The sequence below is a fragment of the Lepus europaeus genome, chromosome 23 (assembly GCF_033115175.1).
Source record: "Lepus europaeus isolate LE1 chromosome 23, mLepTim1.pri, whole genome shotgun sequence".
Taxonomy (NCBI): domain Eukaryota; kingdom Metazoa; phylum Chordata; class Mammalia; order Lagomorpha; family Leporidae; genus Lepus; species Lepus europaeus.
In genome coordinates, this window is record NC_084849.1 from 8530072 (window position 1) to 8545882 (window position 15811).

At 46.0% G+C, this 15811-nt stretch overlaps 1 protein-coding gene across 1 annotated transcript in view; it reads right to left on the reverse strand.

The window, feature by feature from the left end:
* Positions 1-15811, reverse strand: part of ATXN2 (ataxin 2) — a 116438-nt gene that overhangs the window by 2533 nt on the left and 98094 nt on the right. Inside the window, exons 19-23 of the mRNA XM_062182848.1 lie at positions 11947-12131; positions 11453-11585; positions 7283-7336; positions 1982-2127; positions 998-1225 (exon numbers count right to left, since the gene is read on the reverse strand). Of these exons, the coding sequence (XP_062038832.1) occupies positions 998-1225; positions 1982-2127; positions 7283-7336; positions 11453-11585; positions 11947-12131 (746 nt within the window). The remainder of the gene's footprint in view (positions 1-997; positions 1226-1981; positions 2128-7282; positions 7337-11452; positions 11586-11946; positions 12132-15811) is intronic.

The following is a 15811-nucleotide window of genomic DNA, read 5'->3' on the forward strand; positions in this document are numbered from 1 at the left end:
TCCACACTGACCAGAACCAGCTCCCCGCCGGCTCTCAGAAGCACACCAACTGCAGTGCACTGCCCCGCAGAACTACCCTTGGCAGGCGAGGCCGCCCGACTCCCCGGAGCTGTGGCCCCCCAGTCAAACTGAGTCGCATCCAGCCCGTCCCTCACCAGCACCGCGCTGGAGCACTGCCTGGCAGGAAGCCTCAGAGTTGGTATGAAAGGAGCAGAGACGTCCGACACAGCCACCTCGCCCTGCCTAGCCCTGGGAGGGCTGCAAGGACGGCGTCAGAGCCCACCCTTGGCATGGCTCCTCGGCCACCTCAGCCCTCGCCAGCAGCAGGTGCACAGAGCTACCCCTGACGCGGCAGCCACGCCTGCCAACCCTCAGCAGCTCACTGCAGGGGAGCTCCCAAGTGCTTCCAGAGCTGCTCCTCAAGAGAAAATGAGAACACCTAGGAGCTTCCAGCTGCTCATTCACTGCACCAATGGCCAAGGTCAGGACCCTCACAAAGTACAGCACACGGTCCAAGTGGGCATACGGGTCGTTGGGGGAATGACTGGTGTGGTCTCTCTGGAACTCCAGGACTCCCACCTTGGAGGGCTAAGTCTGAAGGCCCATGATCCCTGCCAAGCTTGCGTGTGTGTGTGTGTGTGTGCGTGCATGCACGTGGGGACAAGAAATGTATGTACACACATGTATAGTGATAAAGCTGTAGAGACATAGCAAAGCAGACACAGAAAGGAAAAGACTGGGCTGCATTCCAAAGTCAAAGATGTTCTGAAGGTCTCAGGTGGGCAACGTCCAAGGACTGACCAATTAGCAACTCTGCTGAGCCCATTACAAAACCACACATACATTAATACAGGGCCAAATCACGTGTGTTTGAGCGGGAAAAGGGAGAACAGGCAAACAGCATCACACATAGGGTTTCCTAGCTGGGAGAGCGAACGGCTCTTTTGCTGCTTATCTGATAACCTTCACCATCTACCTGGTCTTAAAGCTGGCTTACCTGAGGTACATGGGCCATGTGGGCTGGGTTGGTATATGCCGGCTGCACGTGAGAAGGGTGGATCGTGAAGACGGTCTGCTGTGCTGTTGGGAAACTGCTCTGTGGCGACTGCGTGTTGGAGGCAGGTGTCATGGAAGGGGGGGTTGGAGCGAGCCCCGCGTGGTAAATGGCTGACTGCTGCTGTGGACTGGCCAGGTGGAGAGCTTGGGCGGCCTGGTGCTGATGGTGCTGCAAAGTGACGGGAAACAACTGAGAGGAGAACTCCAGTGCACTCCAAGCAGCTGGAGGTCACACAGAAACAGGCTTCGCATAGGCCCAACTGGCGTGAGGGGTGCTGGAAGGCATAGGGAGTGACAGCAGGGCTGGGGGCCTCCTGTCTAGAGACAGCCCTTTCTGGAACACAGGAGCCCAGTCCTCAGTCTGGCAGTAACAAACTCCCAACCAAACAGTGGTCAGCCAAGACCTCTGACAGAGACGAAGCCAAGCCAGTAAGGGAAAAAACAAGTCTGGGCAGTTCAAGCTAGCAGCTAAGATGCTGGTGACGGTGCCAGCACCCCTGCTGGAGTCCTGCACCTGCTCCCTGGCTCCAGTTCCAGACTCCAGCTTCCAGCTAGTGCAGACCACACAAGGCAGCACTGATGTCCTGTCACCCACACAGCAGACCTGCACTAAGTTCCCGACTCCCAGCTGGAGCTTAGCCCTGGATAATGGTGGTTATGGGAGTGAATCAGCAGACAAGAACTCACTTGCCTCTGCCTCTCAAATAAATCAAATTTAAAGAAAAAAATCTCATCAACTTTTGGAATGAAGTAAAAAAGTCCAAAGGAAAAGGAATGTTAAATTATGAACATTTTGCCCCCCACCCCAGGTCCCAACTGTGCACTGCAGCCCTGAGGGCGGACGTGCAGGCTGACCAGGGAGCACCCAAGCCTCGCCTAGTGCTGGAGACAGCAAGGCTCTGCAGGCCTCCGGGCATCTCCTTACCTGAACAGGACTGGGTGCAGGATGACTCCCACCGTGTTGGCTTTGCTGCTGTCCGGTGGGTGTCGCTGAAGGCTGAGGATGTGGAGTATGTGGGTGCAGGGTAGCATTAGGATGTGCGTACTGCTGAGCAAGGGAGCCCGTGGAAACTAGAGTGGAAGAGAAGGGAGCATGTGCATCCGGCGCGTGGTGGCCCTCCTCACAAGCCCCCCACCCCACCCCACCCCACCCCACCACCCCCGCCTCAGCGGCAAAGCCTCTATCAAGCCACGGCCAGTCTCTGCAGTGGGCTCCATTTACACCCATCACTGTCTTGAAATAATAACTTTAACAAGAAGACTAGTCTCTGATTCATTATCAAACTGATTAATAAACAGCTGTGTGTATATACATATACATATATATATAATCCAATTTTTAATTCACTTTAACAATAGTCACTAGGTTTTCCTGTAAAGGCTACATAAAAGCACAGGCAGAAATAACTCAAACAGCTGTGCAAGATACATACACACACACACACACACTCCTCCCCCCTTCAGTTCAAGGCCATCATCTGGCTAACCTCACCATGCTACTGCCCTGGAGCTGGCACAATGTCCTGCAGCCACGGACTACGGGGGCTGCATCAAGTATGTGGCAAGGTCAGGGTTCTATTACCAGGGCCAAATGACCACAAGTCTCTTTTAGTCAATCACAGGAGCCGCTCTGACGCTCAGCTCATTCCCCAGGCCCTACTCAAAGTCTTCTCACTTCTGCTTTTTAAAAATCTAGATGAAATGACCTGACCTACACAGAAAAATGAACTTCCCTCAAAGTGCTCCAGTCCTTTAGAATGAATTCTACTGGCTAGAATGACTTCAAAGAAAATGTGATCAGTTAGTTCACATTAACATGTTTATGGGGTCTGTGCTGTGGGATAATGGGTAAAGCTGCCCCCTGCAATGCCAGCATCCCATGTGGGCACCGGATGGAGTTCCAGCTGCTCCACTTTTGATCCAGCTCTTTGCTAATGTGCCTAGGAAAGCAGCAGAGGGGTGGCTCAGTCCTTGGGCCCCTGTACCCATGTGGGAGACCCAGAAGAAGCTCTCGGCTCCTGGCTTCAGATCAGCTCAGCTCTGGCCATTGCAGCCATTTGGAGAGTGAACTAGAGGATGGAAGACCTCTCTCTCTCTACCTCTTTGTAACTCTTTCAAATAAATGAAGTAAATTTTTTTTTTTTTTTTTTTTTTTTTGGACAGGCAGAGTGGATAGTGAGAGAGAGAGAGACAGAGAGAAAGGTCTTCCTTTTGCCGTTGGTTCACCCTCCAATGGCCGCTGTGGCCGGCGCATCTTGCTGATCTGAAGCCAGGAGCCAGGTGCTTCTCTTGGTCTCCCTTACAGGTGCAGGGCCCAAGCACTTGGGCCATCCTCCACTGCACTCCCGGGCCACAGCAGAGAGCTGGCCTGGAAGAGGGGCAACCGGGACAGAATCGGCACCTAGACCGGGACTAGAACCTGGTGTGCCGGCGCCGCAAGGCGGAGGATTAGCCTGTTAAGCCACGGCGCCGGCCAAAATGAAGTATATCTTTATATTAAAAAAATATGTTTATTAAACCTAAAAGCCCAAGGCCAGTTCTTTGTTAATTTCAGAATGGACTATACCCTAGCACAAAATGGGGGAGATTAGGTACAAATTCAATTGCCCACATCTTCCCAAAACAGCAATTTGAGAATTCAAAGCACAGTGAGATGTGTTCACTGCTTCCAGTGACCGTGGGGAGCAGGGAGCTGAGAATAAGGCATTCTAAAGATGCAGCTCTAGCAATGCACAACTCCAGCTCGCTCTCAAGGAGTGCACCCTAAAATCCCATGGAAGCAAAGCCAGCACACAGAAAACAGTCCCAAAATAGTTTCTCACATTCTTCATACACATGTTAGCAGCACAGACAGACTGGGCGGGGGGGGGGAGGAGGGGACCGCTGATGGGGAGAGGCAAGCACTAATAACCTGAACTCCAGCAATCAGAGAGGCCAGGCCACTTAGAGTCCCCAGCACAGAGGGCACCGGGCATGGCCCATATAAATGGAATGGTAAGCAAAGGATCAGACACACAGAGGGTTCTTGAATGGGCCACCAACACTCCAGTCCAACTGCAAACGTCTCTCCCACAAGAGCAATGGGAAGACAGAGCCAGCACTAGTATGGCCTGTGCATCCACTGCCAATACACAGCTACCATGATATTCTCAGTTTTAATCATCTGTTGGGAAAATCTTCCAGACTGTTAAGAGCTAACATACACTGGAATACTGTAACAAGAAAGCTGTGGCAACACATCCACTGGCCATTCTTAGGGCGCAGGGACACTGGCCCGTGAATGCAGCACAGTGGTCTCTCTTCCAGCTCAGCAGCTCTGCAAGGCCACCCCACACCATCACCCTTGTCTGGTTTACTCTGAGCTTCCACAGTCGACAGGCACGCGCTTGGTCTAAAGGACCGAGTGTTCTCAACCTGACCCTGTTCTTGTGAGAATTCTGCTCTCCCAAAAAAGTCCTCCTGTCGCTTCACGTGCCTTATCTGTAGCAATCTGAAATCTGAGGTCTCAGGGAAACCAATTCCCAAATCCCATTTATGGGGCTTTATAAAGACAGAATACAGAATCCCAGAGGTTTACATTTATATTTAAATGATACTTAAGAAATCTGGAACTTAAAAATTTTAAATTTTGCTTTTATTCACCTTCTAAGCAATTATATTCTTAACACAAAGATGCAAACTCTAGCTGTGTGCTGTACTATTTTTACACATAAAAACATGGCTACTGCAAAGAGAATAACTACACTTATGAAATCTCATAATTACTCATCACCTGGAAAAATGCAAAAACCTGAAAATTTGGAGAGACAGGCTGAGATACTATTACTATGTATTTTAAAGGTATTTCTGTGATATGTTTACTAATATGTAAAGGCTATAAAACAGTGCTCTAAGCTCTAGCTGATTTGCATGCATAGCAACAAACACTAAAATCCTTCTCCCAAACCTGGTGAAATGCTCTGTTTTCAAAAACCTCACCCTTCCCTGCCTAACTACCAGGCAAACTTAACAGGTATTTTTAGAAAAAGATTAAGGAGATTTAGTTAGAAGTATCTTCCTTTGTTAATCTTCTAGCTCACAAGATCTGAAACCAAATTTCCCTCAAATGGAAAAATGAGTAACTAATAAGGGAAAATGTGAAATTTACTTTTTAATTCAATACTATTAACAAAGTTTATAAAGTCCGGTTCCTTGAAAGGCCAGTTAAGAATGATATCTAATGAGGCAGAAGAGAAGTTAAAAGGGCAAGTGGAAAAAAAGCTTGGAAGAGAGAGATGGGAAAGAAAACAAGTTTAGTGAAGTCGAAGGAGAAAACAGCCGTGTCAGGAACGGGGGAGGTGCGGAGTGAAGGCAGGAAGGAAGCTCTGCTCTGAGCTAAGGGCTAACTGCGTTTGCAACAAGTGCTCATTTTAGCTCAAGGTTCCAGGGAAGTTAAAAATCCAGTGAACTGTCCTTGAATTCTCATTTAGTCACACAGCAGTTGAACTCCTACGCATAAAGCTGAAGTGGCCTTCATGAAGCCTCTGGGCACTCAATACTGCTCCTATGTGGCCAGTTTGGGTTCAGAAATTTCCCCACTCATTCCTGTTCCACCTGTTTTACCTGACATAAATATTTAAAATTCTATATGTGACTGGTAAAATCCTTACGACACTAACCCAAGTAACAGTCTTCTAAGCCCACATCTTAACAAATTCAGTCCACAGGCTCTATGTTTAGTCTGTTTTTAGGCTTTACCATTTTGACCTTGGATGCACAAGTCATGAGAGATCGCCAGCACTGCAACAAAACAAAATCTCCAATTCTTAAATGTGATGTTAAATTCAGAAAAAGGTCAGTGAAGGAGGAAAGCCAGAAGGGGAATAAAAGCAACATGACCAAACCATGACAAGATGGCTCAGCAGGGGGAAACAAAGCAGCAAATCATACTACAAACAGCCCCCAACTGTTAGTCTCTTTTCTGATACTGTCTTTGAGGGGAAGCTGTGCTAAGGCAATTAATGCTTAGGTGTGATGATTAAGGACCTTTTATCGACTTACCAGGAAAATGACTCCACACTACTGACAGAGACAGTAAGATGGTGAGGATAACTGCATCTGAGACCTCAGGCTGAAGTGCACATAGTGAAACTACTAACGCACACTCTAATCACAGACAGAGGCTCCCTTTAAAGGTATATGCATACAGCAAGACTCCTTTTTAAAGAGCATCTATTAAAGGATTAAATTTGTTAACATTTCCTAGCACCAAATAAATTACATATGTTTTATCAACTTATTTTTGGATACCAAGTCATGGCACAATTAATGAAAATTTAAGGTCAAAATGCTTTCTAAATGCAAAATCTGGCATGTAGTAGAGTCAGGCACTGAGCCATTCCAAAATAATTCAAACTTACTGTTACACAAAACGGTAACCCGCAGCCCCTCTGGAATCCCCTGCTTCACACAGAAGGCCGCACGCTGACAGAACGAGTCTCTGACGCACTTCTACAAGCCAGTACCCCTTCTACCCAAGGACCAAAGGCCAGGATGTGTCGTCTTCTTTTAAAAGCTGCTCTGTACACAGGGAGACACTTGCGTCCTCCGAGTTCATTCTGGAAGCGGGCTCTGCCCAGGCCTACCCTGTTCAGGCAGAGCCGCTCTCCTCTCCCCAGTGGGGAGCCCCAGGACACACGCCAGGCGTCTGTTACCTGAGCACTCTCACATGCCACTGAGCAACGCCTGGGAGAACACAGGTGCTCCTCCCCTAGAAGCTTTCACCCTTCTGTAACGAAAAATCCTGGAAAGATAAACTTCCTCTTACCAGGATATGGTAGTAGTTTATTCCAAGTTGTGGCTTGGAGTAAAAAATGTTCTCTGTTTAGGAAAAGTTGCTCTGAATAAGGCATTTCCCAAATACTTACGTTTGCTTGGTATGCAAAAATTTATTTTGGAAACAACTTAATTTTTAAATTCCAGCTTTCTTAAGCTGTATCATATTTCCTTTAAGTTCTGAATCACTGAAATATACATATATATGATTAGACATAAAATAATTTAAATAAATTACTCAAGATTTCATGAAAAACTTGCTTCAGCAGGTATATATATATATAAAATATATACCTTTAAATGATTGTCTGGCACAAGGAAAATATTGTTCAACAAGTCTATTCCCTTAACATGTATTCTTTAAAAAGTGTTTTACTGTACAATTAAAATTAGTATAAAAAACCCAACTCACTGGCAAAGTAGAAAGAAGGGCTTGTCTCCTTGTTGTATGGTAATTTGGGACATGCTGAATTTGGGAAATAGAAAGGTAAATTAGCCTTTTAAGGTGTGCATTTTCCTAATTTTCTGGAAAGGTTGACATAATTAATAACTTTTTCTATTCATGCATAATTCATTTTTACTTTACAAGAGAAGATGAGCACCTTAAACACTGCTACAGAATTTAAAGACTTTTCTTCTGTATTGGTGTCAAGTTCTACCTGCTGACTCACTTAAATAAAAGGAATAAAATCAATTTCTAATAAAAAGACCAACATGGCATTTCACTGAAAAATCCTGACATAAAAAAGTACTAACATAAAACACTATTTTCCAAGTTTAGGCAAAAGACATACAATTCTGCAAACATCACAAATAGAAATGTTATCCTGGTAGATGAAATTTCGGCATCTGGCAGTAGAACCAAAGTCTGAGAGACAGTGATACAAACGTGAGAATGCTATCCTTTCCTAGTAAGCCCTGTCGTCAAGTGTGTGTAAAGGTACCTGGAGGCAGACACACCAGCGAGGGATAGTGAGGAAGTTTCCAGTTTTTTTCTATCTTTTTTTGTTTGTTTGTTTTTGTTTTTGCTTACTCTCTAACTCATTTGCATCAAACGGCCAAAAATAAACCAAAAAATGCCTCTGGATCTAACTCTCCTGTCGGCTCTAGTTGGTAGTGACAGCCTTAGTTGCTGAAAGGTACAATCATCAGCATAAAACACAATCAGATGGATGTGAAGGAAGCAGAAACCAAAGTGCTCAGGGGGAGGGCCAGACACCACTCCTGACCAGAGAGTACACGGTCAGCAGTGATGTGAAACGTCCACCTCCTCCTATTGGCACCATTTAGTTGTTCAGTCATCTGCTAGCACACGACTTTAAAATAATCAAGTCTTCACTCTGTAGTCACTGCTGGTCCTCAATTTCACCACGCCTGAAACAATTAACGTGTCATAAAACTGCCACTGCCATCTAGGGCACGTTTCCCTGCCTGCTGGCATTAAAAGCTCTAAAATCTGAGATAGGATACAGCTTACAAATAAACAGAATTCATACTCAAAGTATGTGGCTCCTTTGGGAATATAAAATATACATCGCTCAAGGGAAATAAGATCAGATATAAAATAATTTAAATAAATTACTGAAGATTTTATGAAAAACTTGCTTCAGATTAAACTGTGGCTTACAAAAAAAAATTTATTTCCCAAGGTCTGAAGAACCCAAAGGAGAAACTTGATTAATAATCCTATCAAGGCCTCCCTCCCTCTCTCCTTGCTGCCCCATCAACAGAAACCAATGGAACACAGCCTGCACCAGGCCGCAGGGGGTACATCAGACTTGGCCGAGCAACTTTTCTCCTGGCACAAAGAACTGGCTTTGATGACTAGTTCATTGCAGATTTCACTAGACATCAGGTCTAGTGTTTTGCTTGCAATATTTCCTATTTACCCACACTTGCACGGACTTAGGTAGGGGTGAGGTTCAAAGCCAACTGCTTTTCAAATGGAAATATTTGGGGAGGGTACTTTACAATCCAGGTTGTTTCAACAAGAAGCAACCACCTACAGAGGGAACTGGGAGCTGGCAGCTAGGGAGAAAGCCTCTGCACAACATTGCAGGATTTACCACAGTGTCTCCAAACACGGCTACACAAAAAGCTGCTCTCTAAAAGCAATGGAAACTTCAGCTAAGAGTTTCAGATCTCATTCCAAAGGGAGTATGGAGCATTCCAAGGGGAAAATATCCTCCCAGAAAATCGAAGGAAAGGTTTTCTTCTGTTTATTTATGATGTATTCACCAGAAGTGTATAAATAATCATAATGAACTTTTCACTAAGTCTTCAGCAAACTGGAAAATTGTTAGAATATATATATGTTGCATAGAAGCCAACATGATGAACCAATGGGGCCGTTTTGTACATACACTCATCCAAGCTGAGAGAACTGAAGACAAGCCAAAGGACAGGAGAGTATAACCAAAACCATACACTCCATCAGTCTGTCAGTGCATTTTTCAATTACATTATAGATGGGCTTCTTGAACAAATATTTCCTAAAACATAGTACTTATGCCACTTTAAAAAAATGCATAATCCACAGTGGAGAGTTTTAAGTGATAATGTGGAACATTAAAACCAGACTTCATAGTTTATAAACATGAATGTCTTTAATCAAGCACAATTCCTATCAACAGTGATGCCCGGCTGCAGGTACGCACCTCTAGGAAAGCACCCACTGCAGGTTCCTGCTGACAAGGAGGCCGCTGTGGCTGCCTCCTGCACTGTGGCACAGTAGGTTAAGTCTCTGCCTGTGGCTTTGGCATCCCATATGGGCACCGGTTCAAGTCCCAGCTGCTCAACTTCTGATCTAGCTCCCTGCTGATGGCCTGGGAAAGCAGTGGAAGATGGCCCAAGTGCTTGGGCCCCTGAACCTACATGGAAGACCCAGAAGAAGCTCCTGGCTTTGGATTGGCTCAGCTCCCACCATTATAGCCATTTGAGGAATGGACCAGCAGATGGATGATCTCTGTCTCTCCTTCTGTGTCTGTAACTCTATCACTCAAATAAATAAATAAATAAATAAATAAACCCCTCCTGTTTATTTTTTAAAAATAAATGAAAAACAGTAATATTTCCAAAAAGGAGATTTACCAAAATATTTGTAAATTCTTAAACAACTTAATTTTGCCTAAACATAGTCATTCAACAAATCTGAAGTTTAAAAAAAAAAGGTAAGGTAATCTTTACATTCTGAGTCATTCGAAAAGTTTAAAGAGGTTTAAAAATTGAAATGTTCATGCAGTTGCCTGTAACTGTAATTTAACACTCAAAGTGGTACACTTTTAGCTGACATGAGTGAGACTGGTAGGGATTCACAGTGAAGTTCCAAAGACATAACGGGGCATTCTGTTAACTCTAAGTTCTACAAGTGGAAAATTATTTTAAATTCTCAATATTAAAAAAATGTATTATCTTAGTATTTTAGACAGCTGTCAGAGTGACCTACACAAAGTTCTCTGGCCACAAAACTAAGCTGATTGGTTTCCTTGCTTATTCTTTGTATAAAGGTTAGTACTTCAAAAACTTCCTGGGAAATTGGAATTAAAAGTTTACTTTGTTGCAAAACATTTTGAAATCCATGCACAAAAGGGGTCTTCAAAAAGTTCATAAAATGCGTGTTATGGGGGTTGGTGTTGTGCATTAAAACCTCAGCCTGCGGCACCAGCATCCCATATGGACGCTGGTTCGAGTCCCAGCTATTCCACTTCCAATCCAGCTCTCTGCTATGGACTGGGAAGGCAGTGGAGGATGGCCCAGGTCCTTGGGACCCTGCACCCACGTCAGAGACCCGGAAGAATCTCCTGTCTCCTCGCTTTGAATTGGCACAGCTCTGGCCATTGTGGCCATCTGAGGAATGAACCAGCAGATGGAAGACCTCTTTCTCTCTCTGGCCCTACCTCTCCCTGTAACTTTCAAAGAATTAAAAAAAAATCTTTAAAAAAAATGCATGTTATGAATAACCTATGCACAGACTTCAAGGAATTTTTTCACAGAAATGAACATGCTGCAGTTTCATCTTCCATGAACTTTCTGAAGTTTGTTCATATAGAAATAATGTTTATTTTTATAGAAAATACTTCTGGTTTCCATTTTACCATTTTGTTTATATACTGATTACATTCAGAGTGCGAGTCAGTGTGTCAATATAAGCAGCAGCTTTAACACAGAAAGCCAGCGCCGGCTGAGCGAGGAGTGCGGCAGACCCCTCGGTGCGGAAGCGCGCATTCAAGCCTTGCACGCACTGCTGCGCGGCCACCCCAAACCGTAACACTGAGGAGGAGGAGGAGGAGGAGGAGGAGGAAGGCACCTTTCTCCACAAAACTGTGCCTTCATCATCACATTCTAGTTAAAGTCGGAGACGTGTGAAGAAAGACGAATCCCAGGTACCCAAGCGGGAACTATTTGCCAAGACTTACAGAAGCAGATCAGGGGCAGCAATGGGTTTCTCTTTCCCCTCAGGCTTGTGAGCCTCAGCTCAATACAAGACCAGCTATTCTTAAACACAGCATATTTTCAGAACTCTTATAAGCTTTTCAGCAAATTAAAATAGTCACACACTAAAAACGATAGAAGTGCTTCCTACCATACATGGCGTGCGCCTGCTCGTGAGCCGCGTACTGAGCTGCTGAGGAGGACACCAGGCCAGGCTGGGCGTGCGTTGGTGGTGCCACCACTCTAGCATTCCCCGGTATTACAGGGCTGTAGACATGAGGAGGCTGCAGTCAAACACAACAGAGGGGAGGGAGGGGCAGAGGGAAGGAAGAGGGAGGTAGAGAGACATTACAATATCAGACAAAGCCAAGCAGACATTCATTAGATTTTTAACTCCATGGTTTCTAGAAACAAGAGACAACTCCAAAACTTTCCCTGGTGGCTTTCTCTGAAAATCTTAAACTGATCAAGAACCTTCAAATACATATTTAAAAGACCCCTCAAGTCCTTTTATTTTTCTTCGGTTTTTTTCCCCCCTCAAGTCCTTAGCCATCTACTCTACCAAAACACAAAAACAAAAATCCCTTTACTACATTAAGCTTTTAAAATGGAAAAAAGTCAAGAGCCGGATACTGAGAGCCTTACCTGAGACTGATAATGTGGCACGTGCTGCACTAGTGGCTGATTTGGAAACTGCTGAGGACTGTAGGCAACATACTGTGTGGAGTACGCTGGCGGCGTGGCTACAATTGGCGGGCCCGCAGCTGAGGCTGGGTGCATCATGGTGCTCTGAGGATGCTGGTCTTGCCGCTGCTGGGGCATATTTGGTACTGCGGGGGGGGGGGGGGGGAGGTGATTTCTTTATAGAAAACAGGATTTCCCCTGTGTAACGCACACACTGGCATGGTGTATGACACTGGGCATGATCTGGCACTCCTGCCTGCCTCTCCCATACCATCCCATCCCACACTCACAACCAGTTAGCCACTCTGGCCATTTTCTGATCAGACCCCAGCCCCCAGCTCCGAGCTGGGCTAATGCTGACTCATCCAGCAGGTGGCAGCCTGGAAGAACTTCCTCCAGGGGTCCCTTCATGATGCTGTTCAGACTTCATCAAGTCCCTCCCCTCCCTCTTTCTCTAATCATATATCACATATATCACAGGTATCTAACTAACAGCTGTTTATACTTTAAAAATTCTTATTTATAAGTAAGTCATGGGGAGGAAGAGGGAGAAGGAGAGAAACTCATTTGCTGGTTCACTCAGCCCCTAGGCTGAATGGAGGAGCTGCAAACCTAAGCCAGGTCTCCCACATGGGTGGCAGGGACACAGGTATCTGAGCCATTGTTTGCTGCCTTCCAGGGAGAGCATTAGCAGAGAGCTGGAACTGGAGCAGATCTGGACTTGAACCTTGGTAATCTAATGTGAGATGCAGGTGTCTTAACCACTAGGCCAAATGCCCAACCCATTTTTAGCATATCTTTTTTTTTTTTTTTAAAGATTTACTTATTTATTTGGAAATCAGAGAGAGAGAAAGAGGGAGAGAAGGGAGGGAGAGAGGGAGGGAGATCTTCCATTGGCTGGTTCACTCCCCAAATGGTTTCAATAGCTGGGGCTAGGCCAGGCCGAAGCCAGGAACCTGGAACTCCATCTGGGTCTTCCATGGGGGTTCAGGAGCTCAAGTACTTGAGCCATCTTCCACTGCCCGACCAGGTTTATTGGCAGAGAGCTGAATCTGAAGTAGAGCAGCCAGGAGTTGACCCAGTGCCCATATGGGATACCAGCACTGCAGGTGGTGGTTTAACTCACTGTGCCACGACGCCAACCCCCAACTTTGGCATATTTTCAAACACAACTCAACCTCTTCCACAGACTACAAAACAGATTACAGTAGGTAGCAAGAGGATAAAGAGATGGTTTGTGCAAAAGCCCTACTATGTTATAGGAGAGATACACTTTAAACATTTCATGGTTGCATTTTGGAAACAAGCCCTTGACTTTGCCTGTTATATGTAAAACATTAAAAAACACACTTAGAGGGGCCGGCGCTGTGATGCAGTGGGTTAAAGCCCTGGCCTGAAGTGCCAGCATCCCATATGGGTGCCGGTTCTAGTCCTGGCTGCTCCTCTTCTGATCCAGCTCTCTGCTGTGGCCTGGGAAAGCAGTGGAAGATGGGCCAAGTCTTTCGGCCCCTGCACTCATGTTGGAGACCCAGAGTAAGCTCCTGGCTCCTGGCTTTGGATCGGCACAGCTCCTGCTGTTGCAGCCATCTAGGGAGTGAACCATTGGATGGAAGACCTCTATCTCTCTCTCTGCCTCTCCTCTCTCTGTGTAACTCTTTCAAATAAATAAATAAATAAATCTTTAAAAACACACACACACACTTAGAACACAAACTGAAGAAATTCACAAACCCTTAGGAAAAACTTTGTCCAAAAATCTTTTTTTTTTTGGACAGGCAGAGTGGATAGTGAGACAGAGAGAAAGGTCTTCCTTTTTGCCGTTGGTTCACCCCCAATGGCTGCCGCGGCCGGTGCCAGGTGCCTCTCCTGGTCTCCCATCGGGTGCAGGGCCCAAGCACTTGGGCCATCCTCCACTGCACTCCCGGGCCACAGCAGAGAGCTGGCCTGGAAGAGGGGCAACCGGGACAGAATCCGGCGCCCCAACCGGGACTAGAACCCGGTGTGCCGGCGCCGCAAGGCAGAGGATTAGCCTAGTGAGCCGTGGCGCCGGCCAAAAATCTCTTTGTTTACTTTCATTTTACTTGAATGGCAAGGAGGTTGGAGAAGAAGAAAAGGAGACAGAGACAGATATACATGGAGAGGAAGGGGGGAGGGAGGGGAGATCTCTTCTATCTGCTGGTTCACTCCTCCAATGCTCACAACAGCCAGGGCTGGGACAGGCTAAAACCAGGAGGTTGGAACTCTATCGAGGCTTCCCATGTGAGCAGTGGCATTTGAGCCCTCATCTGCTGCCTCTCCAGGTGTGCATTAGCCGGAAACTGGACGGGAACCAGAGCAGCTGGGAGCTGAACCACACGCTCTTATATAGGATGCAGGGATGCCAAGCGGTGATTTAACTGCAGTACCCAATGTCCACTCCAAGGAGAAATTTTAAAACGATACTGAAGCCATAATTTATTACTGCACAGAAAGACTCAAGAATAAATAGATACCAAATACCCTGTAAGTTAACTTAGATTTTCTGAGACTCTAATAAAAATGCCAACTGGCAAACTGAACGATAAAATCCTTGACATTGATATCAAAGTAAGTAAACAAAAACAAACAAGAGAACACCTCTGGAAAATAATAGGAAACCAATTCATTATTTTGAAAACTGCCTTAAAAAGAAATGGTGAGTACTTTAGTTCCCTTTCCTGGGCAAGCTATACTTCAAGGTAACCAACCAGTCCAATGAGGTTAACCTTTCCTTTACAGAAATATCCCAGCTAACAACGAAAGAAGGGATGAGGGGCTGGTGCTGTGGCACAGCGGGTTAACACGATGGCCTGAAGCGCCAGCATCCCATATGGGCGCTGGTTCAAGACCCGGCTGCTCCTATTCCGATTCAGCTCTCTGTTGTGGCCTGGGAAAGCAGCAGATGGCCCAAGTTCTTGAGCCCCTGCACCCGCATGGGAGACCTGGAAGAAGCTCTTGGCTCCTGGCTTCAGATTGGCACAGCTCCAGCCGTTGTGGCCAATTGGGGAGTGAACCATCGGATGGAAGTCTCTCTCTGCTTACCCTCTCTCTGTGTAACCCCTTCAAATAAATAAATAAATCTTAAAAAAAAAAAAAAAAAAAAAAAAAGGAATGAAACAAAGAGAATGTCACCATCTTAGAAACCTCAATGAAATAATGGATATAGGACTACACAATGCTCATCAGTGGCTACAAAAAACATCTGGGACAGAGCTTGTGGGAAATTATACTGGGCAGATAAGGCATGGATCTAGGGAATCTAGATAAGTTCTGTCACAAAAAACAGATGATATAAGCTGCCATTTAGGACGTCCTCATCGGTTTGGGTCTGGGATATTCTACTTTTTTTTTTTTTTTTTGGACAGGCAGAGTGGATAGTGAGGGAGAGACACAGAGAGAAAGGTCGTCCTTTTTTTGCCGTGGGTTCACCCTCCAATGGCCGCTGCGGCCGGCGCATCACACTGATCTGAAGCCAGGAGCCAGGTGCTTCTCCTGGTCTCCCATGCAGGTGCAGGGCCCAAGGACTTGGGCCATCCTCCACTGCCTTCCCGGGCCATAGCAGAGAACTGGCCTGGAAGAGGAGCAACCGGGATAGAATCCGGCGCCCCAACCGGGACTAGAACCCGGTGTGCCGGCGCCGCAAGGCAGAGGATTAGCCGGTTAAGCCATGGCGCCGGCCTGGGATATTCTACTTCTAATTCAGCTTCCTAATACTATACGCAGATGATGGCCTAAGAATCTCAGTCCCTGGGGACGGCACTGTGGTGCAGTGAGTTTAACCGTCACCTGCAATGCCTGCATCCCATAT